The sequence below is a fragment of the Aspergillus saccharolyticus genome (assembly GCF_003184585.1).
Source record: "Aspergillus saccharolyticus JOP 1030-1 unplaced genomic scaffold BP01scaffold_29, whole genome shotgun sequence".
In the NCBI taxonomy this organism is placed as follows: domain Eukaryota; kingdom Fungi; phylum Ascomycota; class Eurotiomycetes; order Eurotiales; family Aspergillaceae; genus Aspergillus; species Aspergillus saccharolyticus.
This window is the reverse complement of record NW_020290639.1, coordinates 92,736-119,692: the sequence shown is the minus strand read 5'-3', so window position 1 is coordinate 119,692 and position 26,957 is coordinate 92,736. Positions and strand designations below refer to the sequence as shown.

Sequence of the window (26,957 nt, the reverse complement as noted above, 5' to 3'; positions counted from 1 at the left end):
TATCAAGAGGGAGAAACCAATCAATGGTAAGAGATAGCCTCTATTGCCTCCCCGGGCTCGGCTACGAGGAACAAGAAGCCGCGATAATCGAGGAAGGAGCACGCGCTGCACGAGATCTCGAACTGGTTGAGCGGTATACTAATCTTATCATGGATGACGGGGAGCGACAGCGCGCGCACGCGGCTGTTGGCGGATCTGCACTTCGGGATCGCTACGGGGTCGAGCGTGCGCATGTACTGTGTACGACTTCGATCGCGGGGACGACGAGGTGTTTCTGTTCGAGGAGTGCGCGTGGGCCAAGCAGGCGTGGCCGCGGTTGAATGTGCGCGAGACGCTGATCACGTTTTCGAACCTGGTGGATTGCATTGCGGGGTGTGAGAACTAGTTAAACCTGCTGGTATAGGCTGGAGATGTCAGATTACGTTTTGACTTAGCGTGGACGTTTACCAAGTAGGAAAGAAGGCAAAAATAAAAAAAAATGCCTAGCTTCGCTAAGTTGGATTATCTCTATAAGTATCTCTGTACTAGTTCCCAAGTAACTGATACTGTTTGTAAGGACTCAGTCAGGAATCTAAAACTCCACAATATATGCCACAGACAATATACCAAGAATGTAAGCCCCATTCCCATCTATTGCCCCCAAAGCAACATTTAGCAGGCAGAAACTAAACTGTTCCGCGACCTGACTGAATTGCGCTCCTGTAACCCGGATTCCCCCAATTATATCTGGTTAACTATAATAATTATATCCGTAGTCCCCGTCTCCGCGCCAGCTATATACCTATTTTACCCCTGCGGGGTGGTAACAAACGTACTAGTAACACTTATATTTAATAACAGATCGGTATTAACTTATTCAGACTTAGGGTTCTTGGCAATCTATAACAACCGCCCTAAAATTGTATACTCCAACTTCAGCTTAATATTACTAATACGCGATAGGCTTAAATATAATCTGCAGCGTATAGTACCCGGTATACTCGATCGCAACGACCAATTGATCCAGCACGAGAATAATAATATTAATAACGAACAACTAGACCAGAATCAGGCGGCGCGAGCGCTCGGACCGCAGACGCAGCTTCTTAATCATTTCGTAGACGTAAATCCCGGAGAGAATAGCCTTCTGGACGCAGAAGACGACGAGCTGGATGCGCTTTATAGTATTGTAGCCGCGACCACAGAACCAGCAAGTGGCCCGTCACCATGCAGTACCAGGTCAGCACGATCAGGGTCACCGACGGCATTATGAGCATGGTCATGCCTGTCGACGTCCACGAATATCACCCAATTGACAGGTGGTTAGACTCCACGAAATGCAGCCGTTTGTTCATTCGCAGCATGGGTAAAGAACTTTGTCAATTCCTGTTGCGCTTGATTTGACCCTAATAAAACTTCAGGGCCAGTTGCCCTCGCTGCTTTGATCTGCTCCGCGAGTGGCCGTTGAGTGCCTGGCTTTGTGGATGAACAAAATCTCTTTTTCATACTCGCTACTTATATGAGTTTGTTTTATCTTTTTTAATCTTTCCTTCCTTTGTTGGTCAGAATGCAACACTGTTCTTTCCACAAGACTTTCGATGACATTCCTCCATCGCGTGCTCACAATATGGCGGCCCAATCCAGAAAACATTAATCCAAGCCCGGGTGTTCCTTTTCGCGGCGTTGTAGCCCCTCCCGCTCAGTTGGGAACCCCTAACGCATTAATCATCTACTCACCTCGGCAAAAACAGCGAATAAAACCTGGTTATTTACCAGGCAGCCCTCCCATGGGATCCGCGCGCTGCGATATCCGGCGAGCAGTCGCAGATCCAGCTCAGAGATGCTGAGGTTCTTCGTGTTGTAGCTTATGACCAACTGTAGGGCTACAGCGCACACGGCCGTGTCTGCGTCATTGTCGTTTGCCTAAGCTGTTTTACCAAAAACTGTTAACTGGTCAAAATAATATAATCTCTTATTATTACTTAACAACTGCTATTTTTATGATGTTGGTGTGATCTACAGAAAATCCTGGTTACTGCTTCGACAATTCCAAACTTCCCCAGCGGTCCATAAACAAATAGCCACTGAAAGCTATGCTCTTTATAAGCTAACCTTTGACTTGGGTCTTTTCCTTGGTAATTAGAAATCGAATGAATATCGGTACGGTTTCTCAAAATAATCAGTGTATTCCAGGAGAAACAGGAGATCAAAGCGGGGTGTTCTCTTGGCTGGCTGATTTTGAAATGATGTTGGTCACAGTCGAAATAATTGCAAGATCTCAAAGGTACAGTGTACGCCTCCAGCTTGGATTCGACGAACCATCGAGGGGAAAGACAGATTCCAGGACTTGAAACATTGATAAAGGCAGCACTCAATCCCCGAATACGCCAGCAGGTGTGAGCTATAATACATCTGAGACAAACTAACAGGTTCAAATGTAGGTTCATACGTCGCTTCATAAATGGGAGGAAAGTCCCCAGACTCCCTGCAGCACTTTAATCTCACGCCGGGATCCAGTTCAGTAGACTGTCAATATGAACATCATATCGATGAGGCTCGAAGTGAGGCTCGTTGTACCCAGTCAAGTCACACTTCAATTTTGTCGGCTGAAAATGGGCCTCAGCAGATCATACACAATGTTGTGGTCATATTCTCGAGTCAGTTAACATCACTCGCTTGCAGGGGGCACAATCAATTAGGAGAAGCGAATAATGCCCTTCAACACAGCGACACAGGAAGTCAGATATCGTTTAGCGGTTTCTCAACCCGCTGCCGCTAAATGGCTACAAGCCAATCTGGCCCTACGTTGATGGGCACAAGGCGCAATTCTCGACTAAGCGGGGCAATTCTCAATAGATAGTCCCTACTGCTACAACACTGATTTTGCCGATTTGGGTGCTAAGACAGGATTTGTCTTAGTGCATGTCTCCTCATAGCCTCATGGTTTTTGATTGCCGATACTTCCGGTCTTTCGGTGGGTCAAATCAATGCTGCTTACAAAGAGGGCGTCACGCCTCGATACTTTGTCAAATGGATCGAGTCAGATTCTCTTTGGACATCAAAGAGCAAGGAAAAAGGCATCCGCGGTACAAATTAGTGTACACTCAAAGTATATTCACTTCATTTTAGAAATGGGTACTTCAGTACTAGCACTATGTATAAAGGAATATCTCAAATACCTGGTCCGTCCGATTTACCGACTACACTGTATATCTGCCGAGTTTTGAACCTCTAATCAAGACTAGCAGATATCATGATCACTTATTTCGGATGAAGTCTGGGGTGGATCCGACTCTGCACGCCGTACCAACTTGAGTCATCATCCAAATCAGTGCATTTCTCGGCTAAAAGATGACAAAGGGAGAATTTGATCGAAATGTAAACATGAATCGTCAACATGGGTCCAGAAAATGTTCTGCTTGAATAGCTCAAAAGTATTGTCAGCCTCCCATGGTGCGTCTCCATTTTGAAGCGTGCGACAATTCAGCTCCTCCATCAAGAAATCGGAGGGTTGGGCCGTGGCTGATATGAGTTCTTTCTGCTCAACCAACTTATTGCTGTATGTGGACGAGATGGGAGGCGTTGTTTGCGTACAAGAAGACATGAAAAGAGAGTGCACGTCTGTTGCTGCCGCGGAGCCGGAGCTCTTCTCGGCCGATATTAGGCAACGCATGTTATTAGTATCCCGCCGCACCTGATGCGAACTTCGAGATAGCCTATCGACGCAATCATCATGGGGCTGATTCAAGACTCCAAGCCACGTAAGTAGGTCGTGAGTAAGTGGATGGCCGTTATCCTCAAGCTTCAAGGAACTATCAGGACTCCCTTCGCACACAGCTAAGAGACGGTAGAATTTTTGCAGACCAAAGACCAGCCACTGTTGTTCCTGCTCCAGGAACTCGACATATCTGCCAGATATTCGTTGTGAGATTTTAGTCTGTATCATTAGACGTGAATAGATATGCGGATGAGCTCACCCCTTAGGGTATACCCTATCTTGCATCTTCTTCTTTGCCCCAAAGACACAGATGGTTCTGTCTGTTTGACATCGCAGACATGGGCTTTCTCCAGTGCACTTATATAGTCAGCTCTTTTCCAGGATCATCACTAATGCCTCATCGTAATATTCTCTTAACCTACCTTGATCTTCCTAAGACGGCAACGATCGCATGCTTTATGGACACGCTTACGGACCTTATCTGTTGGCGAACAGTGGATGGATGGCTTTGCTTGACGTGGCATGTCTATAAGTAAGAATGTGCGTAGATGTGCAAAATCAAAAGCCTTGATGAATGTTCAGAACTGATGCAGAAATAGGGGAGTCGATTTTATGGATTCTATATCGTAGTCTTTACAGTCGAAGCTCATCGACGCAAAACATATAGATCGTTTATGGTCAAGACTACGCAAAGACATAGTACATCAATCTAACATGGGGTGCTGACCCGGGGGTTCTTTGTGGGGCAAAATCGAACTTCCCAAGTCCCTGTCTTGTGCACGATTCGGCACGCATAACGAGTTCGATTGGCATTGCCGACCCGGTAGTTAATCCAAGGGTCGGAAGGCCCCACCCAAGGCATTCGCTAAGTTACTCCTTCACCTCCGCAAGCGCAATTAGCAATAAAAATGATTGCCTGAAGAAGTTAAGGCAAACAATGATAGATCTTTTTCTGATACGAAAGAACTGCTCATTCGGCTAGATGAAATATGGAAACATGGCTCCTAATAACCTATCCTTGAGATTACTTTCTAGTAGCAGGACCGTAACCCCTATCAATTTTAAGCCATGCGAGCTACCAGTAAACTGCCTGATATCCAACATACGTTCTATTTCCACAGGGCCCGGAAACTCCACGTCTTCATCGTGAAAAGAAACACAAACTTCCATGCATGAGGCTTTCAGCACGTCGATCGGAGGTCTGTATCTGGTGAGGGAGTATGCAGTAAAGCCGGTGCTTACTTTGTAATCCTTCGCGTGCATGTATAGACTATCGAAGTTAATAAAAATATGCATCCCTAATCCAGATCCCACTTTTTATGCCACGATTGTGAATGAATTTGCCGTTATCCGATAATGCAAAGAATGCCTTGCTTTTCTAGCAGTCGTAGCCGGGTTTTCGGCCCTTTCCTTTCTTCAAGCGCAATGACACCTTTCCCACCAGGGCATTCTAGACTGTGAGTAGCCCCCCCTCATGGAAACATTGATCTGCTCGCTCCACCGCATATATATAAGGGTGATATACCCATAACAGTATATCCAATGTGTCTTTCAGGCTCGATTCGATGCTAAAGGCTTGACCTTGCTCTGTTAGATTTGCTCTTTTTGTTCTCTCTCCACTCTCCTGCGACTCTCTTCTGTCCAAGAAACATCTTACAGATCCTCTATTCCTGACTGAATTTTGAATGCTTACCATAATCATTGCTTCAAATTGAGAGATCTGGCATCCAAATTCTAGAGATGGAAGAACAAGCGAACCCAGCACTCACGGAAAAAGCTGTCTATGTTCGTGAGGAGCAGAGCCATGAGACCCTCACAACTCTCCACGATGGTGAAGAACGTCTTTCAAAGGCGCCGGTCTCTGCGGAGCTGTCTGCCAAGGTTTTGAGCATGCAAGAACGAGATCTGGCTGCAGGGTATAACAAGCGCGAGCTAGGGGTCACCTGGCAGAACCTGAACGTCGAAGTCCTTTCAGCAGAGGCGGCAGTTAACGAGAACTTCGTCTCGCAATTCAACCTCGTTCGACTTGCACGTGATTTCCGCAAAAAGGCTCCGATGCGATCCATCCTGATGGACAGCCATGGCTGCGTGAAGCCAGGGGAAATGCTTCTTGTTCTGGGCCGTCCGGGCTCCGGCTGTACTACCTTGTTGAACGTCCTCTCCAACCGGAGAGTTGGCTACCGATCGGTCACGGGCAATGTCAGCTTTGGTAGTATGACACCTGAAGAGGCCGTGCCGTATCAGGGCCAAATCGTGATGAACAGCGAGGAGGAGATCTTTTTTCCTACTTTGACCGTGGGCCAGACCATGGACTTTGCCACCCGGCTGAAGATCCCTTTTCACCGTCCTGAAGGGGCCTCGCCGGCAGACTGGGCGGGGGAATTCAAGCAGTTTCTCCTGGAATCTATGAAGATCGCACATACCCATGAAACTAAAGTTGGAAACGAGTTCGTGCGTGGCGTCTCTGGCGGAGAGAGGAAGCGCGTTTCCATTATCGAGTGTATGGCAACAAGAGGCTCGGTTTTTTGTTGGGACAACAGCACTCGCGGCTTGGACGCATCGACGGCTCTTGAATGGGCAAAAGCTCTGCGAGCGATGACCGATATCCTGGGCCTCACCACGATTGTGACATTATACCAAGCTGGCAACGGTATTTTTGATTTGTTTGACAAGGCCTTGGTGCTGGATGAAGGCAGGCAAATATATTACGGCCCTGCATCCTCGGCAAAGCCTTTTATGGAAGAGCTAGGGTTTTGCTATACCGATGGCGCCAATGTGGCGGATTTTCTGAGTGGTGTCACCGTGCCAACTGAGCGGAAGATTCTCCCAGGGTATGAGAATTCCTTTCCCAGAACTCATGATGAACTTCTCGCAGTCTATCAGAAGTCGCCAATTTGCAAAGATATGATGACGGAATATGACTATCCCACGACACCACTGGCCAAGGAAAGGACGGTTGCATTTCAAGAATCTGTCGCTTTCGAGAAAGATAATTCACTGCAGAGAAACAGTCCCTTCACCATCTCGTTCCTACAACAGCTCAAAATCTGTGTCATCCGCCAATATCAAGTCATCTGGGGTGAAAAGGCCACATTCTTTATTCGACAATTTGTGTCTCTGGCCATGGCTCTAATTGTGGGCTCCTGCTTCTATAATTCACCGGATACTTCAGCTGGTTTATTTACAAAAGGTGGGGCGATCTTTTTCTCCCAGGTCTACCAGGTGACCCTGGCCATGGCTGAAGTCACCGGCTCATTCAGAGGGCGACCGATTGTGCTCAAACACAGAGCTTTCGGCTACCACCATTCAGCTGCCTACGCTCTAGCAATCCTAGCCGCAGAACTCCCTGTCGTCATCTTTCAATGTACCATTCTGACGGTTGTTCTGTATTGGATGGTTGGTCTCAAGGCAACGGCTGGTGCCTTTTTCACCTTCTGGATCATTCTCATTGCTATAACATTCGTAAGTCGCATCTACCCGGTTCGCTGCAGGAACGGTGGGGTACGAGGGAGGGATAGTGATACCCACTAGAAGTACCTGTGGGTCGTGCGCTGACTTCAAACTAGTGTATCAATGCCATGTTCCGGTCAATTGCTGCAGCATCCCCGAATCTGGAAGTGGCATCCAATCTATCTGGTGTCATCATGAAATTCCTGGTCATGTACACTGGCTACATGATTCCCAAACCTCACATCAAAAATTGGTTTGTGGAGCTTTACTATGCGAATCCAATGGCCTACTCGTTCCAAGCTGCTTTGACCAATGAGTTTCATGATACCACAATGCCTTGTGTCGGCTCGTCTTTGATTCCCCACGGAGAGGGCTACAGCAACTCTGAGTACCAGTCTTGCGCTGGTGTCCAGGGGGCAGAAAAGGGGGCTACCTTCGTTACTGGTGACAACTATCTTGCTGCTCTTCACTGGAAACATTCGCAACTCTGGCGCAACTTTGGAGTGATTTGCGGATGGTGGGCATTTTTTGTGATTATAGCAATTGTGTCAACGTGCATGTGGAAGGCCCAAGGAGCAGGCAGCAGCTCGCTTCTCATCCCTCGAGAAAAAATGAAGCACTTTCAGCATCATAACGATGAAGAAACCCAATCATCAGGCAACAAAGAATCGCCGACGATCCGGACCATTGCCGCTAATGATGATCAGAACGGAGCTAATCTTATGCGGAATACTTCGGTCTTCACGTGGAAAAACTTGACATATACCGTCCAGACTCCCTCGGGAGATCGCGTGCTTCTGGACAATATTTATGGATGGGTTAAACCCGGAATGCTTGGTGCTCTCATGGGATCATCTGGAGCGGGTAAAACGACTTTACTTGATGTACTGGCACAACGAAAAACCGAGGGCACGATTCGGGGAACTGTCTTGGTTGACGGCCGTGAACTCCCAATGTCTTTTCAAAGAATGGCAGGATACTGCGAACAACTTGATGTTCACGAACCGTTTGCAACTGTGAGAGAGGCCCTCGAATTTTCAGCCCTTCTTCGTCAACCTGAACATGTCCCGAAGGAAGAGAAATTAGCCTATGTTGATACGATTATTGATCTCTTGGAACTTCATGATCTTGCAGATACATTGATCGGAAGTGTCGGTGAGGGACTAAGTGTCGAACAACGCAAGCGCGTTACCATTGGCGTTGAGCTTGTTTCCAAGCCCAGTATTCTCATCTTCTTGGATGAGCCGACATCTGGGCTTGATGGCCAATCTGCTTATAATACAGTCAGGTTCCTGCGCCGGCTGGCTGATGCTGGTCAGGCAATCTTGGTTACCATTCATCAACCCTCTGCACAATTATTCGCTCAGTTCGACACACTTCTTCTTCTCGCTCGCGGGGGCAAAATGGTTTACTTTGGCGATATCGGTGATAATGCTTGTACAGTCAAGGGCTATTTCGCACAGTACGGAGCACCCTGTCCCGTGACCAGCAATCCTGCTGAACATATGATTGATGTGGTCACTGGCGGCATCGAAGCTGTGAAGGATAAGGATTGGCATGAAGTTTGGCTTGATTCTAAAGAGAACGCCGCCGCCTTAGCGGAGCTGGATGAAATCGTTGCCGACGCTGCTGCCAAACCACCAGGAACCGTCGATGACGGTAAAGAGTTCGCCACATCCCTCTGGACCCAAATCAAGCTTGTTACGCAAAGAATGAATGTGGCCTTGTTAAGAAACACCAAATATGTGAACAACAAACTGGAGCTGCATATTATCTCTGCCTTGCTGAATGGATTTTCGTTTTGGCATCTTGGGCATACTGTTCAAGGTCTGCAGCTGAAAATGTTCACCATCTTCAATTTCACCTTTGTCGCACCGGGTGTGATTAATCAGCTGCAACCTTTGTTTATTCAACGCCGCGATATATATGATGCTCGCGAGAAGAAGTCGAGAATGTATTCTTGGATTGCCTTTGTTACAGGCCTTATTGTGTCTGAATTTCCTTATCTCTGTCTCTGTGCTGTTGCCTACTTTGTCTGTTGGTACTACCAGACCAACTTGCCTCATGCATCGAATGAAGTTGGTGCAACTTTCTTCATTATGCTCATCTATGAGTTTATTTATACCGGTATCGGGCAATTTGTGGCCGCCTACGCTCCAAATGCAACATTTGCAGCTCTGGTCAATCCTCTGATTGTCAACAGCTTGGTGTTATTCTGTGGCGCTTTTGTTCCTCAGCCAGAGTTGAATGTTTTCTGGAAGTATTGGTTCTACTACCTGAATCCTTTCAACTATGTTGTGGGCGGCATGCTCACATTCGGAATTTGGAATGCCGAGGTGGAGTGCAGCTCAGAGGAATTTGCTTATTTCGATCCGCCTAACGGAACATGCAAAGACTATCTGGCTGAGTTTATGGCTGGCGCAGGCTCGGCCATCAATCTCATCAACCCAGAGGCAACCTCCCAATGTCAAGTCTGTGAATATAGCCGGGGAAGGGATTACCTGAAGACACTTAACATCGAGCACTACTACTATGGCTGGCGCGATGCTGGAATCTGCGTCATCTACGCGATCAGCGGCTATATGTTGGTGTTTGCCATGATGAAGCTTCGAACTAAGGCTTCCAAGAAGGCAGAGTAGGAGCTAGGCTCTCTCTGACAGAATAGTGATGACAACACGAAGCCGAATGCCATGACACCCAAACGTTCGAGCTTTGTTCAAATATCAAGAGGAACGATCAAGGCAAATTCCTTATAAAGAGAACCTCTGTTAGCAGAATTCAAGTTCCTGTACAGGTGCTCAACTCTAGATTTCTTTCTCCGCTTGCGCATCGTGTTCCCATCCTATGTATTCGTCCGCCAAGGATATTGCGCTAAACCGAGCGCGGAGCTGCATTTCGGGAGAACCTTGGTCTTGTTTATCGGGTTGAGAAATGTCAATGATAGAAGAAGTGAATTCAATGAGAAGGCTATTGTAGTCAAGGAGCGGAACACCAGATCGCAGTATCAAGTTAGGGCTGAAGCGACGATATCCACGACTGGTCGATTTCATGCGGGGTCTGGGTAAGCTGTAGATCGGTGTCCGGAACAGCGTAATCAGATATTGAAGTAAAAGGTAGCCTACAACTGCCGTAGAAACATTTCATTTTGTTTAAGCAAAGACCTTTGTATGAAGGATTATCTTTTGATTGGTGTTGTCTTATAGAAGACATCTTATCCAATAAACTAAGAATATGTAGATAACTTCTTAAAATACGCAAAACAACGGTATCCACAGACCGCTTCGCAGGAACCGATGTTTACTGGATACTGGAAGTTAGACTAGTCCGTCCTAGTCTCATGTCCTTCTATTGCAAGAGTAATGAAACTGGCCTGCTCTGGAAGTATATCCTTCTGCTGTTACGGCCGCGATTCAAACCGCTACATTATTAGTACCTTAACTATGATCAGATCTTGAAAAAAGTACCGTCGATAGATTTTAGTACTAACGATATTTAATATAATTAACTATTTAGTGTTTAGCTATACTACAGCCAGGTATATAAAGTTTTTAAATTTAACTATTTACTGGTGGTCAAGTAAGAATATTTCCTTGAACCTGACCTGACCTGGCCGTTCGCCACTCTGATTATAACAGATAAGGCTATACTTTCTTAAGAGTTTTGTTTCACCTAAATTTACATTTTTAAGAGATATAAGCTAGTAACTATATATTTATACTTCATTAGAGCCTTTTTTTTATTCACTGTATATTCTAACCGATGTGCTTTGAAGCATATCATCAGAGACTTGAAAGTTCATGAAAGCATATATGAGGCATTGATGCTGCACTGGAGATCGATATTGAGAATGCGTACAAGGAGTTGGAAAGTCTGTTGGAGGACGAAAACATCAACTAATTATATATACGTTCATTTAATACTAACAAATATTCAGAAAGCGAGGCAGAATTGTTTAAGAAAGCAGCTTTAGAGATTCACTCACCTCTGCTGTTTTTAAAGACTAGAATAGCAGAGTTCACTTTCAGAGTTCATTTAACGATGTTTACAGAGAGTAAACATAATTGAGCAGGCTTGCATTTAGGCTTGCGCGACCTGGCAGCCTACAATATGGCATGCTTATGTGTGACATGTGACCTCTGGCTTTTTGCGAAACAACCCTGTGTGTCCTGACACGGATAACGATAGCAGTGTTTCCGGGGAGTACTTGAACCATGTCACTTGTTTAGGACAGATCGTAGCAAATTCAATGGCAAAGAAAAGTCAATACCCTGCCTTTTGTATAGCAGAGATCCTTAGCAATAATCAACACTGTCATCTGCTCTTTGTCTTCTTTCTTCTCCGCTTCGAGAATCTTAACTTCTTTCTGGCGTTCATTTTGCATGATGAATTACTCTGCTTAAATTTACGTATAACCGGTGACCACAGCCTGCGGCAAGCTCGATCGGGTTCCGTAATCCTGATATTTCGTCCTAGGCTCACTATTTATAATTTTTTTTCCAAGACTAGGGTGTAATTCTGCAGAATTATCACAGTAAGAGACTTTAACCACCATACCTTTTGCTTCTTTTACCTTTCTCGAGTATAAAACTAAACACTCTTATTATAAACCTGGTTGGCTCAAGGACATTAGGCTACCTTATGACTAAAGGAAACCAGAAAGAGGAAGAGAAGCAAGTACTAGTCAATGTCTTGTAGGTATAGCCATGAAACCTAGCCAAAGTCAGAATCATACCCTTTGGGTTTAATCTAGACGTACGACAAGGTTGTTAACACCATCAGTTCCCGCCAACCTACCCGGTGACGGCCAGCTGACAAGTTATTTCACAAATACATTCTCCGTATATTTCAAAAATTTCAATCAATCCGGCTCTTCAACCCAACTGAACTTGACTTGTCTCAATTGGGAAAAAATTAGTGAGCTGGATTCATTATTGAATAAGTTGTCTAGACGTCCTTCTTGTGCAGCTCTTTGATTTGCTGGCTCAGATCTTCACAAGCCGCACGACGTTCACGAGCGATTGAAAAGAAGCGCTCCTTGGGGGGTATGAAACCGACGAAAACCTCGTCATCTCCACTGGAAAGTCCAGCCCAGGCCTGGTCCGTAAATTCGTCTAAGGGCATTCCCATTTGACGGCCCCGTTCAGGGCCTATATAATCATGCAGTTCCGCTGATACGTAATTGACACATTAATGACCGTTCGTCGCGGGTTATGGTGATAAGCAGAATCAACCTACTTTGAACAGCTGGCGGGAAAAGTTCAATCACTTTAACTTGCGAATGAGCGTCAGTCAATTGACACCGTAGACACATAGCGAACGTATTTAATGCCGCTTTGGATGCACAGTAGCCGAGCAAAGAAGGAGCCGGAACAATTGCAAGGTTGGACTGGGTGCTATGTTGCGGTCAGCTTCAATGAATGGAGGCAACCAGAAAGAGAATCTGACAAGATAATGCTTGTGGCATTCTCCTTCCCAGACAAGAAAGGAAGAAAGGCGGTAGCGAGTGAGACTGCAGCAGTATAGTTGATATGCATTATCTGATTATAAATGGATAGATCAACAGAATCGGCGGACGTAAAGTCAGTTGCCCGCTGAAAACCGGCATTGATGAATACACAGTCTATGTTAGGATACCGACGAGTTACCTTGTTCGACAGGTTAGATATTACTAAAGGTTGGAGAAGGATCTGCATCTGAACAGGGATTAAGAAGGACCACTTACTCTGCCACCATTTGAGGGATAGCATCAATTTGGCCGATATCAAATGCCACTGCGTGGGCTTTGTCGTCACCATTTTCTTGAACCCATGCATCCAGGCGATCTTGACGCCGGCCCATGGCAGTCACTTCGATATTATGTTTGAGCATTTTATTAGCCATTGCCAATCCAATACCAGAGGTAGCTCCGATAAGCAGAACATGTTTGTAAGGGAAATTCATTGTCGAAGCCATTGTTTCCGAAGGTTGGGGCTGCGTGTTGGTAAAAAGAAAAAAATTATTTGAGTGAAACACGGGGGGGGGGGGGCACAAGTTGAGTTATATTGCGCTTTACAATCCATTTTACTTTTTTAGAGCTTGGAATTTAACTGACCCTTTTCCGTGACTGCGGGATTTCAGTAATTTAGAATCACTTTTACACAGACTCTACGGACCGAGCCACTAGTAGCGAATCTTGTTCTGCCTCGTAACGGATTTTTAGGATTGCTCACGGAAGTAACACCGGATGCACAAACTCCGACAAAATTGGGGCCCGCTTTCCCTTACCACTAAACTGCTGCATAGTATACGTACTGGTTTCTCGTGTTGCCGAATATGAAAGGGGCTTTGTGCATGTATCCAGTACACGCCTCAAAAGATTCCATTTCCATGGTTCGAGGATTTTTACACTCAACGCAGATATAGCATTTCGTTAAAATGAGCAACATACTAGTAATTTTTAGGTTAAAAATGACGTGATACGTTCTAGAACTGCTATTAATCCACCCTATCATTATGCGGAGAACAAGGTCACTGGTCTATGACTAGTTCAATTCCGCGATTCTCCGCTGGAAGTATTCCTGAACACTTGTCGGTCTCCGCCGAATCAACCACCCTAGCACGTTCGGGTTGCCTTTGATTCCGTAAAAATCATAGTATAGTAGCAGGCGATGAATGGTATCACGGGTACCTGGCGACACATCGGCATTTTTGCCAGCAATGAGAGTCTGCAATTGGCCAGCTGACTCGTAGAACTCTCTTTGTTGAATCTGTATAGGCTTTCCAATTTCTTTGCTTAAAATCTCAATCACATCGGCATAAGAGATCGGCCCAGTAGAGCAAGCCGTATATTCCGCCAAGAAATGCTTTTCTCTTTCTTCGAGGATAATTTCGAACGCTTCAGCCAGATCTTGCAAAACCGTAAATGAGAATTTCACATTCACATTAAAGCTTGCCGGAAAGACAGGCGATTCTGATTTCACCAGCATCTCGACCGGGAACGGATCTAGAATGTGGCTCGGCTGCACGATGGTGTAGTCAAGTCCAGACTCGACCAAATATTCTTCCACGTATCGCTTGCAGTCATGATTCAGTAGTTTTCGGATCCTCGGATGCAATACCGAGGAGTAAATAAAGTGCTTGAGATTACCAATCTGGGATTCGCGACGAGCCGCGTCGATCATGGTAAAGCCCATCTCAGTTTCATGGCAATGAGCAGAAGGCCCAATGTATAGCACCGAAGTAACCCCCGACAGTATCCGCTGGGCATCTTCTATCCTGGCCATATCGGCTTGCAAAACTGTCGCATTTGGGTATTCTGCCTCCAGGCGTTGCGCGGAGGCTGCACTGTTCACTGCGAGTCTTATATGTCTCCATTTATTGTAGAGCAGGGGAATAAGTCGGGAGCATTGTTTGCCGCTCGCGCAGGTAAGAAGGATAACGTCTTTCTCGAAGTCAACAGACATATTGAGAGCCGGTGCCGCCCGTGAGAGCTAAAAAGCCGAAATATAGCCTGAAGCAAATAAGGAGTTTTTTGCTGTATGTACTCCTTAGACTCTCGATTTGAATAGAGCTGGTATTTAGTGTAACGATATCTTAAGTAGGGGTGTGGGGTGTTTGATATCCCGAATACGATTTGGGCTCACGTACTTAATTTAACTAAGCATTGACCTCATACCTACGTGGTTGACAGAAACTCGGAACTGCTTAACACCGACCACCGATCTCAACCTTTCATGTGACCAATCACAATTTCAATCTTCCGGAAATGGTCGAAAAGTCCGCTAGCAAACAACTTACAAAAATACTCAACGTGGTTTTCCGATGCCAGCCCCAACCAGCCGTACTCAGGGAACAGGCCATTTCATTGTCATATTAGCCCTTATAATGGTCGAACTAGTCGTCTGAAGCAAAGATGGCGTATGTATTGCGGCACATCTAATTCCTCCACCTTTCCGAAGATGGTTCAAAAGCGTTGGTTGTCGTAGAACTCTCCATTGAAATGATTAACCACTGCGTAACAGCCGTTGAAAAATAGTAATGTAATTATCAGCCGAGCGAGCCAGGCAAGCGAGCGAGCCACCTGTAAACTCTATATTGAATCAATACACACCAGCTAAATTAAAAGTCTAAATTTTCTACCACTTCCTATTAGATTTGTATAATCTTACTACTTAAAGAATAGAAAATTTTCTAAAGTTTCAGCTAAAATGTCTTCATTACAGCAGTAATCACTTATAGGATATCGTAGGTAATATATTCTGTATTCTTTGTATATAACTATTATTTAAGATAGAAAATCTATCTCTTCAACATATACATTTTCTTCAGATAGTAACATACTTTAGATTTTTTAATTTGAATTAATATCTATGTTAATTATCAAGATTCTAAGATTTTCAACTTATGTCTACTATATATAGAATACAAAGCTGGCTCGCTCGCTTGCCTGGCTCGCTCGGCTGACAACTACCTTACTCCACAAGGATGATTAAGGTAATCCTGACGAGTTTGGAGGCTGCAAGATCAGATATGTGAACTGGTGCTACATATACACAGCATATACCCAGGCAGCTACGCCTCACTTGCGCTGTTTGATGCAGAATAGATCGTGATTATGTATCCACGCGTTTGCCATCTATCTGAGCCTTGAGACGATTGATCAAGCCTTCTGGGCCACTTTCAAACTGTACATCTGGAAAGTTGCATAGGCTTTATGGAGAACACTGCTCCGTATTGGTAGATATATGCCCTGGTGAGCTAAATTGCGGGGTCATCGGAACATTAGTCGAGAATGGAAAACACCTACCATACCATTTTCCGTTCTCCCTAGCCCCCCCTGACTGATTGAAAAACCGAGTGCGTCCATCGGCAAGGAGCCGCCGCGCTCTGGGGCCGCAAGGGAAATCGGTGGCTTCAGTGATGTAGGGGGCAAAACCTCTCGCGACCAGATAGATCCTTGACCATCCTCTAGCACCACGAATACGGAGGCGAACATAAGAGCTAGATGCACAATAGAAGGTAGGGACAGAGCGTTAGATTGACACTCCTATTATTCTACCATTCTAACTATTTGTCGGATATTTTTGGATCACATCACTTATACTCCACAGTCCTTATTGACATTAGCCGACTTCACCTTCGGAACATGGAATTAAAGCTCACGTTTTGCTCCCGCCATCGGGTAATCCAAAGCCTAGTGGGGCGGATATTAACACTAACTCCGAAAATTAAATGTGCGAGCCGACCCAGCAATGACGGAGATAGGGGCTCGAAGAGCGAAAAATCCGCGGTAGAGCATTGACACACACAGACCGAACATTCCGTTTCTTTCTTATTCTTGTTTAAGTTGGAGCTCTGAAAAGTGGGCCCGGAAGGAGGGTTCAGAGAACGTAACGAGTACATTAGCGCACATGTGTGTTTGTTCCATTAATTCTGATTCTGCGGGTCCTAGCTGGATGTATCTCGAATGATCATGGACAAACACACCATGGGAATCATGATCATGGAGAGTATGGTTCTAAACTGACCGACCACCGACCATAGTATGTCGCTTAAATGCAAGTATAAAAAGACGAACATTCACTGAGAACGAATAATGCAGTAGACTACGGTGTCAGAGCCCTATGATCTCTATTATGCCATTCCAAACCCTGTCTGATGGTCGCAATATCGTGCCAATCATTGTGGGAGGATAGCATCACGAGTGTACCTCGTTGTGTCTGCGAAGACTAACTGGCCCGGTTTGTTATTATCAGTTTGTCACCACCACGGACTGCTCTGCTGCATGCTATGCAGCATGGAAAGCATTCTGTCATGATTATACTAACTATAGACTATGCTGCAGTCTGTATAACATTACTGTGGGATAGATAGACTATAGTATTAGAGCTGTTTTTGAAAACAAGATTACTAGTACTATAGAACTTGTTGATTTTGGAAAAGTTATGTATACTGATTAACGTAGCCTTAAGTATGTTTTGATAAAATATAGCTGTCTGGATTCTAAGCTTAGCTGGCTAGTAGTACTATATACATAATACAACTCTATAAGTAGCTGCGTACTATAACTTAGTACTAGGGTATTAGCTAATAGTTTACTAGAGCAGGAAAATTATAGTACTGCTGCTCGAGGTGCGTATAGAGTGGCTATAGCTAGGTCAGGTCAGGTTCAAAGAAATCTTTATTGGTGAGCTGAGACATGTATTTCAAGCTGACGAGAAGAGTAAAGCGGCGTAAGAAGGGTTCGGTAGCGAGTGCATATCTGGGTAGCAATTGGGAGTCACACTGACTTTGTTGAACCCCTCAGTACCCTTCTCAATGAAGCATGAAAAACGATTAGCACTATATGTTGCGGAACAGGGAGCTATATGCCACTTGAGCTCGCAGGCTTCAAATAGGTATATTAACGACGTGCAACATCAGGGTGTTGAGCACTTGGATAGCGCAAGCTGTAATCTCGCTGATGTAGCCCTTGTCGATCCAAATGTAGGGAAGAATCCAGAGCAGGTGACCGACGATGCCAATAACGAATGAGCGCGCGATTCCAGCGGTTTTGAGTTTCTTTTCTGCCAACATGGCAGAGTAGAAGTAATAAGAAGCAGGCATGAAACTGATTAGAGTGCTGAGAAGGCCTGCGTTGTATTCACCGTCTAGAATGGCTCGCATGACGTGTGTGAGACTGTTGAACATAACCATTCCGTAGTAATTGGCGCCTCCGACAGAAGGACTAGCATATCGGAGAGACCAGGCGCCGATCCACATCATGATGCCATTGACGCCCCAGACTGGCAAAGGAGTAGCCGGACAGTTGTTGAGGTCTGGATAGCCCTACAGAAGCATATGTTCAGCACGAAAGGCCAAGTACCACAAACAATCTCTAGAGCATACATACCAAATTCTCACACAGTGATCGGTGGAAGGAGTAAGGAACGCCCTTGATGTCGTATCCCCATTCTTCGAATTGGTGGATCATGTACATCGGTCCACAAACGTAGCACCACCAGCGAGGATCGTGCACCCTCAGATACCAGGAGTCGAAAGATCGGAGATCACTTGGTCCTCGCGCAGTCTTCCATTCGCCGAGAAGTAGCTGTGCAGCAAGAGCCACGCCGACAGTGAGACTGATCCATGGCCATTGCTTAATCACAGCATCGACTTCGGGGCTCATCTTGAATTTCAGCGTGTACGCAGATGAAATTTACTGTTAGTCCCTCAATGGTGTGTTCTCAGCAACTCGAGTTTGGCGGTCTACTCTCTAGAGGGCGATTGGGTTTCTATATATACCGCGCCTGAGTGAAGCTTGGCTGCATAAAATTACGTCACGTCCGGGAGTCGGGTTGGAGAGTGTTCAATCTCCCCAGGTTACAGGTCAGCAGCCCACTTGGAAAATGTCGCGTGCGCCTAATAGGGTATCAAGGACCATTTTAAGCGCATGTGGGCCTTACCGTCTGTGTTTTTAATTACATTGTATTTAGACTTTTCAATATATGATACCACTCAAAGTACTTACAAGTGGTTAATGACTGTTTTACACTTATTTATTAATTAGATTTTGTAGTCTTTCCCCTCTTTCTATAAGCTCTAGTTCTTTTTCCTTAATCTGAAGCTGTTTCTCTTGTAAATTGTCTTCTCTTTTCTTTAACTGAAAATTATGTTTCTTTAGCTCCAAGATTTGACGCTGTTGCACAGAGTCTAAGATATTTTCCAAAGAAACTCAACAAAGGGTTTCAGCAGAAGATGTTATGGGACCAAGGCCCTGATATAGAGCTCAGCTTCAGGCACCACAGGATTTTTAAAAAAGCCAAGATGAGGGGCAGCCAACAGAGAAACTGGGTTGATAAGACGCTTAGTCCCGATAAGAGTCTTAGGGAGGGGAATTATTATTATTCACGCCAACCACTCACGGGAGGGATGTAGATATTCTGCAGGAAATCTGAGATCATTTTCTCCGCATCACAACTTCGGAACCGTTCGGAGGTGCCCGCTACTGCCGCTACTGTCTACCAACTACAATATGCCTCGAGCATGTATAGTTTATCCTGCCAACTCCAAGTTGTTTGCTTGAAAGCAACAAGAGACAAAGACGTTTTGATCTGTATCTCCTCTTTTTCCCACCACTGTGAGAGATCTTACATCCAAGTGACACAAGATACAAGTACAAGAACCACTTGCGATGTTCATGCCGGAGAGTGCCGATATCTTTTTTCAAGCCAAGCCTTGACAGGATTCCGCCCTGAAAGTCATTGAGTCCCGACTTCACGCATAGCGGCTTTCCACTTAGTCTTAGCGGGCGATAATTCGGACCAACCATTTTCAGCCTATGACCGATCGTTACTCCGTATCAATTCGGAGTCGGAGAGGCGGCCTTCGCAAACTGCTTTCCCCACAAAGCTATGGCCTGTTGGCCCAGTTGCCGACCTCCCTCGGGTAGCTTCACTGAGCGAAAGCCCTGGGTGGTCTCGTTGGTCGAATGCGACCGTAGAAAGTGGAGTGTTTTCAACTGACCAAATTCTATTGAAGAGTGATTAGTACTGTATATACCGTCTGCCAAATTCCTGCGCAAGAGTTTCTCACCTGGATCTTTTGCGGGATGTGCCTATAAGCCGCCGTTGCTGGTCTGCTTTTTGACTTTTGGACATCACAGATGTGATCATGAAGTGTGAACAGCATCAAGAAATCTGGATTCGGACTGATGGGAGTCATTCACGCCGCAGCCATGACCGTTGGGGATGGAGTCCACTTCGTGACCGAGGTCTTGGTGTGGAGAAAAGAGTCCGGCCCGATGACCATGTTCCACTCGTTCTGCGTGATGGGGGTGACATCCGACGCGGACAGCGGGGTCTTGGGTCCGCGTTTGGTGGGAATCACATAGCGCGTGGGGGGAGGACCCTGTCGCCGGCTGGCGCGGGTCGAGCGGAGGGGGGACTTGCGCGGCTGCTCAGCCTTGCGGCGCTGCTCGACGACCTTGCGCGGCGGCTCCGCTTTGGGTGGCGGGGGAAGGATAATCCCGTCATCGTGGTACTGCATCCGGTAGGTGTTGGCCACGCGAGTGAGAAGCTCGTCCGACACGTTCAGCTGCTCGTAGACGCGGTGAAAGAAAGCCTTGCTGAACGGACGCCCGTGGAAATCCTGTATGGTCCGGTGGAGGAGCTGCGTGCAGGAGGTGAGGTAGAACTCCTCCGGGTCAACGCCGCGGTTGGTCAGGATGCACAAGCGACGCTTGAAGGTATAGATGCGGTCGACGTTGAGGAGGGTCAGCCCCTCGCGGCTGAAGATCACTTCGTTTTGCATAATCGACTGTTGCCGCAGATAGTCGTGGGCGGCATTCTCGTACTGGCTCCGGTTCAGAGCCTCCGTCCAGCTCTGGCCCAGAGAGAACTTGCTGGCGGCTTTGGCCACGGCCCGGTAGACGATCGGCCAAGTCATGGCATCCAGTGGAGTAATGGGGATGATGATGAGGTCGGAGGGCTCGCCGGTCGGGTAAGGCTTGCCTCGACCGACCAGAAGGGTAATATGCATCATCTTCTGTTCGAGCTTGGCGGAGATGTATTCGAGCGCGGGAATGATGGAAGGGGTGAGGGTCTCCGAGTCGAAGTTGAAACTCGGAGATAGAGGCGAGGAGATCATCTCAGGACTCAGACTCCGAGCGGGCACGTAGACGCCAGTTGGGCGTGGTAGACGGATTCCAACCATGATGAGTGTGATACACAGAGGGATTGAAGGAGACTGAGGATAGTAAGAGATCATCAAAAACCCCAGATGACTGGAACTGTGATCAAGTAAAGGAAAGACGGAGGAGGCCTGAGGATTGTAGGCCAGACAGGGAAAGTTATAAACTCCCCGGGGTTGTTGGCCGCACTCAAAAGAGGGGTAACTAAGCTGGCTGTTCCTCTATGATGGAGGGTTTCAGGCCAATGGATTTATTTTGGGAAAATTCTAATGATAGCAAAACCCCGAACCACCGTGTCCAATGAGCCCCGTCAACCTCCCAATCCCAGGGGAACGGAAGCCAATGGGGGCACAACGTTAAGATTAAAAATATATTTAAGCGCCCGCCGTGTGCTGTGGCTGCAGCCGCTTATGCACGTTCCACGGCAGGTTGTGCGAGTCATTGGGGGGGGAAGAAATTTGCCAGTTGGTCCTCCTGACGTACAAAAGGTTCAGGGCTCCACCTCCCCGGAGACAGGGTGGTGCATCTGCAGCTGTCCAAAAAGGGTCTCACCCGAGGGGGGAGCGCTGTGGACATTTGAAGATTAATTATTATCCTGAGTCTGGGACTCAATTCCCCTTTCACCTCACCAGGAACCCAATCAAGGGCCAGGTTACACGCCCGCCCCCGCTGTGACTGCATTCGGAGAATTGCTGTTGCTGATCAGGACGTGCAGGAACTATCGATTTCCTGCAGATCTACGGCGGTATCCTTGGGGTTCTGAGTGGCTGGTTCTGGGAGGGCGTTGTCATGGTTTACTCTACCTTAACTTACCCCACTCGGGGGAGTCGTCATGCCCTTCGCAAGGCTGAATCTACCATATGTTACCCGACCGATGTGATTTCATTTCAAGAATCGGGATGTATGCATGGGAGAGTACCGGTAATCGACCTCATGCACGGACACCAGCCTCACGGTGGATGCGATGACAACTGGACGGGTAGTCCCACTTTTACCGCGTGGAGCAAGAATTGAGTACGGAGTAATTAGAGCTATAGAAAAAAAATCCCATGGTGGTGGTCAAGAAGAAATGCCAAAAGGACCTGTCGAAGAGTGTCAATCCATTGAGATTTCTTGGCACGGATTCAAAGGCTGCGATGATTGGAACTCGTGTGCATTTCATTCAGCCTGCCTCTCGTACTTCGTCCCTTCCCCTCCTCAGCCTGACCTTCAACTACGAAAAAACGAAGACCCAACTACCCAACATTTCTCAAGCCACCAACCCACCAACTCGATCCGATCATCCCATTAGCTTTCACGATATATTACTCTCCCAGCACACAACCCTCCCCCATGTCGCCAACACCTTTGGGAGGGACCCAGAGAGTTACAACAACTGTACGGTATATTAACTTATGCCCAGCTATATTTGAGTCAATTAATTGTAGACGTGGTTAGTCATCACCCCTGCCGTAGCAACCAGCCTCGTGAGGCTCTGAATCTCACCCTCGCAACAACCACCTCTGCACATCAATGACAGTGACACCGCGATGGCTCAAATCTCAGACAATGCAGACCACAATGGCAATGGCACTTCAACCAGCCGACGCGAACTCACCTTCGACGGAATATCCGAACCAACTCATGTGGCACCAGGGCTGGAGTACCCAACAGGCACCAAATTCTGGCTGCTCATGCTGACCATAGCTGCAGTGCTGATGCTCATCAGCATAGACATGAACATCGTCGCCACCGCCGTCCCCAGCATCACCAATCATTTCCACACCATTGCTGATGTTGGTTGGTATTCGTCTGCCTTCCGGCTCTCCCAGTGCGCTTTCCAATTTGTATTCGGTCAAGCGTACCAACGATTCTCAATCAAGCGCGTCTTCCTGTTCGCCAATGCCACCTTGATAGCAGGCTCTCTGATCTGCGGGGCTGCGGCAACATCCTCCATGCTAATCGTGGGGAGAGCCGTCGCCGGCCTGGGCACTGCCGGATTACTGTCTGGATGCTTTGTGATCCTCGTGCACTCGACGCCTCTTCGCCGCCGGCCGATGTTCACTGGCGTAATGGGCGCCATTGAAGGTCTTGCCACGCTTTCCGCGCCTCTCGTAGGTGGAGCCATCGTCCAGTCACTCGGTTGGCGCTGGTGCTTCTACATCAACGCCCCCATCGGCGCCGTCACTTTTCTGCTCACAACGCGTTGTTTCTCCGACCCCCCGAACCCCTCCAACTTCGATCACACACCCCTCCGAGGAAAGCTCAGACAACTCGACCTTCTCAGCAACCTTTTCTTCATCCCCGCCCTAACCAGCCTCTTTCTCGCTCTCTCCTGGGCCGGCACCAAGTACCCCTGGCGCAGCAGTGCCGTCATCACACCCCTCGTCGCCTTCGTGATCCTTATGGCGGCCTTCATCTTCCACCAAATCCGCCGCGAGGACACCGCTGCCCTTCCCCTCCGCATTCTCAAGCATCGCAGCATCATCGCCGGCAGCATCTTCATCATGTGCGGCAACAGCACCGGCAACGTGCTTGAATACTACCTCCCAACCTACTACCAAGTCGTGCGCGGTTACAGCCCGGCGCAGAGCGGCTACCTGATGCTTCCAATCATCCTTGCCGGCACCATCGGCGCCCTAGTGCACGGGTTTGGCACCAGTGCTCTCGGCTACTACGCCCCCTTCATGCTCGCCGCATCGATCATCATGCCGATAGCGGCAGGCCTGATCACCACCTTCGAGCTCACCACCAGCCTGACGCAGCTGATCACCTACACTGCATTTTCGGGCCTCGGGTACGGGGTCGGCTTCTCGGGCCCGCAGAACGCAGTACAGACCGTGCTTCCGGCGGAGGATGTCTCGTTGGGCACCTCGGTGCTGCTGTTCGCGCAGTCATTCGGCCCGGCAGTCGCAATTGCCATTGCCCAGGTGCTCTTTTTGGACCGCCTCGAGCTGAATTTGGGGCGTATGGTGCCTGGCCTCCGGGCTGCGGACCTCAACAGTATGGGGCTGACGCAGATCGTGACGGAGTTGTCGCCGGAACGGGCGACGGAGGCGCGCTTGGCGGTCGATCGGAGTATCATCCAGACTTGGTATCTGGTGGTCGGGCTGGCGTGCGCGACGATGGTGGGGAGTTTGTTAATGGAGTGGCGGTCGGTGAAGACGAGACGCGACTAGTGACTCAATGATTGGACTCGGGCCAACAGTTGGCTGAATAAAGGTGCCAGCTACCTCTACATCGACTTCGTTATAGATACTTCGCTTTGGCTATAGGTATGCTGGTTTTATTAGAGCAAAACGACAGATGATGTCACGCGACAGCTGTGTTAATCTTCCGGACGGGGCTGCCACTGCGCACGTTCACATTGGCACTTGCTCCTTGCTATTAGCAGACACGCACAGTATGATACCACATTGACTGAGCAAGACAAGATTAGGTTCCCGCACAGTCGCTCAGACAGAGGGCCTCTCGAGGCCGAGACCGACCCAAACCGAGACGCGGGACCCACCTCTATACCTACTCGATCCCAACAAAAGGTTTTGTGTCGAAGCACGCGAGAATGATCAAGTATGTATATAGAGCTGTGCTTTGGCCTCACGGTCTTGCTCTATATGACGTGCACAGCATTCTGGTCCCCCGGGTCTCACAGCATCGCTTGTAGAATACTGAGACTGAGGGGGAATGTAATATAGAACGAGGGATGCTGTGTTGGTAGGTATGCGTGATGGGGTAGTTGCAGCTTACGGTTGATCGAATCTTGTCTGTGTTAGATTAGACCTGGAGCTGTTGCTTCTTGCGAGTGGAAGGTTAACACCCCCGTGATTCATGCGAGTGGCCAATTGATATCTTGACGCATTGGGGAAATGGTTGGTCGGAAACTTCCATAATAATCTTACTCGAAAGACAATGCTAGCTGAGAGAGTGCATAGAGCTCAATCACTACGTACATCACTTAGCCGGCCATCCATCTGCACCATGGTCATGGATTACCGCGATCAGACATATATATGAACTCCTCTCAGCGAACCCTTGTCCGCCGATTCCACTATCTCCATCCACAACGAATCCGGCCATATCCTATACGCACCCCTACATGGTGGTCACTCAGAGATTGCCCTGCCCCGCATCACTCGGCACGGTCGTCTGAATCGCCGTGTAAGCGGAGGCAGTGGCGATATTCTTGCCCTCAAAATTGACCAAGAAGGACTCATCCGCCTCCGAGAAGGTGCCCGAGCTACCAAACCCGTTGACCACGCAGTCGCGGCCCAGGTAGGTGGCGCAGACCTCGTTGGTGGTGGTATCCGGCGAGGTGAACAGCTCTCCCGACACCGGGGACTCGACGGGGGTTTCAATATTCTGGAAGACGTTGCCCTCGGCCAGCACCATCCCGCCGCTGCCGATCTCGAAGGAGTGCCCGTCCGAGTCATACCAGTAGTTGTTGACCTGTTAGGCTGTCAGTCAGTCAAACACCGACCAGAATCGAATCACATACTGCATGCAGGAGGGTATTGCCCTGGACTTTGGGGCTGCGTCCGCTGAAGTGGTAGATGTAGTTCTTCTGGAGGGTGACCAGGTCGGCTGAGCCGTCAAAGTACAGGCCCCAGTAGGCGTAGCCGTCGCAGGTAGCGCTGTAGCTGGTCACTCCGTCGAAGTACGAGTTGGAGATGGTGACGCGGTTGTCGGCGCTGGTGCCGAGGACGACGTGCTGACGACCGATGCGAGCAGTCTTCGCCGAGGAGGGTTAGCTAGGGCGGTCGATTTCAGGTGGGGATGGATTGGCTCACGGTAACATGGTCAATCCACACCATGTCAGCGTCATCGAGGGTGATGGCGTCTCCTCCCCAGACATACTTCTCGTTGATGTCTGTGATGGCAATGTTCCTGAAGTCATGTTATGCGATGTTAGCAAGGGTCGGGTTGGTTGAGGGCGTGAAGCGCAGGGAATACGCACTGGATGATGATGTTGCTGGCACCGCTGACAATGCGAAGACCCTTGCCTTTGATGATCCCACTGGATCCGACTCCCAGAATGGTCTTGTCCGATGCCACGGTGATACCGAGAATACCGGCATTGTCGCTGTCATCGTCAGTCGTGAGGTCCACCGAGTAAGATATTCCCGTAGAATACGTACTAGGTCACAGAAACACTCGGAGCGTCAGGCTCGTAGTTGGTGCACCAGTCGTCCTGGTTGATGGCGAGCTGACAGGCAGATGCAGTCCCCCAAGGCGCGCATCCAGTCGCGGTGGTGGTTCCTTCAGTGCCCGTAAAGTCGAAGCTATTTCGGTCAGTTCGTGGCAATAGCTCGACTCTAAGATGAATACGTACGTCTGCTCCAGAACAATGACCCTTGCGGACGAATCACCGAGGTAGGATACCAGCTCATCCGTAGTGGTAGGGTACACGGCTGTCGCACTCCCTCCCCCAGTGACTCCTTCCGCGAAGCCCTCGGCAGAGCCAGAGACACTCACAGCTGCGGCCAGCTGGGCGGTCGCGGCGAGAAGGCTCAGAAATGCGGTCAATACCATTTTGTCAAGACGGGGGGTGCTGTCTGGCTTGATCGAATACTCTTGCTCGCCGGTGTCGCTGCTGTTTTATATTCCCACTCCAACCCCACCGGTAAAGTGCTTGCCCGCACCTGACTCTACTTAGTACTCCTGAATGGGTATGCATGGCAGTGGTCCCAGATAGAGAAGTGTGACCGATGGTGGAGTTGTGAATATCCATAAATTAGAAAGCATGAGGTGCAGTGCTTCACCGTGATTGATGGAGGCTGGTTGCTTCGTCTGCCGTCTTGGGCGGAGGACTTCCCGTGCAGACGCCACCTCGAGAGGGGGCCAAATTGTTCCTGCACCCGTTGAAATGGGCCAAAGCGTGAAGAGAAGCGGGGCTGACCACGCAGGCCCAGAAAATAGTGTATTCTTGGATTGCATTAGCTTGATTGGGAGGGGGCGTCGCATCATTCCCGCCATGTGCGGAGAATTGGTTGTCCGTGGGGCTTAATATGCCGGAGTATCAGGGGAGAGGTCAGCCCGTTGTAACAAGTCATCCATCACAATCAACATGCAATCTTTGCATCGTTCACCCTATCTCCGATGTTTTGGTGGTTGTTATTGTGATCAAGGGGGGCATGCATCGTTATCACCTCGACTGGGTGCCTGTTAATCAAAGAACTACCACAC

At 48.1% G+C, this 26,957-nt stretch overlaps 8 protein-coding genes across 8 annotated transcripts; 2 read left to right on the top strand and 6 right to left on the bottom strand.

The window, feature by feature from the left end:
• Positions 1–1,036: 1,036 nt before the first annotated feature.
• On the bottom strand, positions 1,037–1,247 carry BP01DRAFT_384802 (uncharacterized protein; the record flags this gene model as incomplete). Its single annotated transcript, XM_025577540.1, has 2 exons — positions 1,037–1,147; positions 1,206–1,247. 2 exons carry the CDS (start codon positions 1,245–1,247, stop codon positions 1,037–1,039), a joined length of 153 nt encoding a protein of 50 aa, XP_025429089.1.
• Positions 1,248–5,437: 4,190 nt separating this feature from the next.
• Positions 5,438–9,786, top strand: BP01DRAFT_403074 (putative ATP-binding cassette transporter; the record flags this gene model as incomplete). The annotated part of the gene is made up of 2 exons (XM_025578666.1): positions 5,438–7,159; positions 7,264–9,786. 2 exons carry the CDS (start codon positions 5,438–5,440, stop codon positions 9,784–9,786), a joined length of 4,245 nt encoding a protein of 1,414 aa, XP_025429088.1.
• Positions 9,787–11,952: 2,166 nt separating this feature from the next.
• Positions 11,953–13,087, bottom strand: BP01DRAFT_345431 (oxidoreductase, short-chain dehydrogenase/reductase family; the record flags this gene model as incomplete). The annotated part of the gene is made up of 4 exons (XM_025573596.1): positions 11,953–12,315; positions 12,383–12,540; positions 12,593–12,792; positions 12,878–13,087. The coding sequence occupies 4 exons, from the start codon at positions 13,085–13,087 to the stop codon at positions 12,092–12,094; spliced, it is 792 nt and encodes a 263-aa protein (XP_025429087.1). The 3' UTR covers positions 11,953–12,091.
• Positions 13,088–13,556: 469 nt separating this feature from the next.
• On the bottom strand, positions 13,557–14,734 carry BP01DRAFT_358867 (NAD(P)-binding protein). The gene has a single exon (XM_025575540.1). It carries the CDS (start codon positions 14,587–14,589, stop codon positions 13,669–13,671), a length of 921 nt encoding a protein of 306 aa, XP_025429086.1. The 5' UTR covers positions 14,590–14,734; the 3' UTR covers positions 13,557–13,668.
• A 2,383-nt stretch (positions 14,735–17,117) lies between these two features.
• Positions 17,118–18,121, bottom strand: BP01DRAFT_358866 (HXXEE domain-containing protein). The gene is made up of 2 exons (XM_025575539.1): positions 18,018–18,121; positions 17,118–17,953 (listed from the first exon to the last, which is right to left on the bottom strand). Exons 1-2 carry the CDS (start codon positions 18,096–18,098, stop codon positions 17,516–17,518), a joined length of 519 nt encoding a protein of 172 aa, XP_025429085.1. The 5' UTR covers positions 18,099–18,121; the 3' UTR covers positions 17,118–17,515.
• Positions 18,122–19,828: 1,707 nt separating this feature from the next.
• BP01DRAFT_301638 (uncharacterized protein) lies at positions 19,829–20,818 on the bottom strand (the record flags this gene model as incomplete). Its single annotated transcript, XM_025572036.1, has 1 exon — positions 19,829–20,818. The coding sequence occupies one exon, from the start codon at positions 20,816–20,818 to the stop codon at positions 19,829–19,831; it is 990 nt and encodes a 329-aa protein (XP_025429084.1).
• Positions 20,819–22,273: 1,455 nt separating this feature from the next.
• Positions 22,274–24,369, top strand: BP01DRAFT_108610 (MDR family MFS transporter). The gene has a single exon (XM_025570300.1). The coding sequence runs from the start codon at positions 22,325–22,327 to the stop codon at positions 23,951–23,953; it is 1,629 nt and encodes a 542-aa protein (XP_025429083.1). The 5' UTR covers positions 22,274–22,324; the 3' UTR covers positions 23,954–24,369.
• Positions 24,370–24,881: 512 nt separating this feature from the next.
• BP01DRAFT_301646 (polysaccharide lyase family 1 protein) lies at positions 24,882–26,303 on the bottom strand (the record flags this gene model as incomplete). Its single annotated transcript, XM_025572038.1, has 6 exons — positions 24,882–25,220; positions 25,270–25,503; positions 25,562–25,658; positions 25,729–25,854; positions 25,910–26,053; positions 26,104–26,303. The coding sequence occupies 6 exons, from the start codon at positions 26,301–26,303 to the stop codon at positions 24,882–24,884; spliced, it is 1,140 nt and encodes a 379-aa protein (XP_025429082.1).
• Positions 26,304–26,957: the final 654 nt, after the last annotated feature.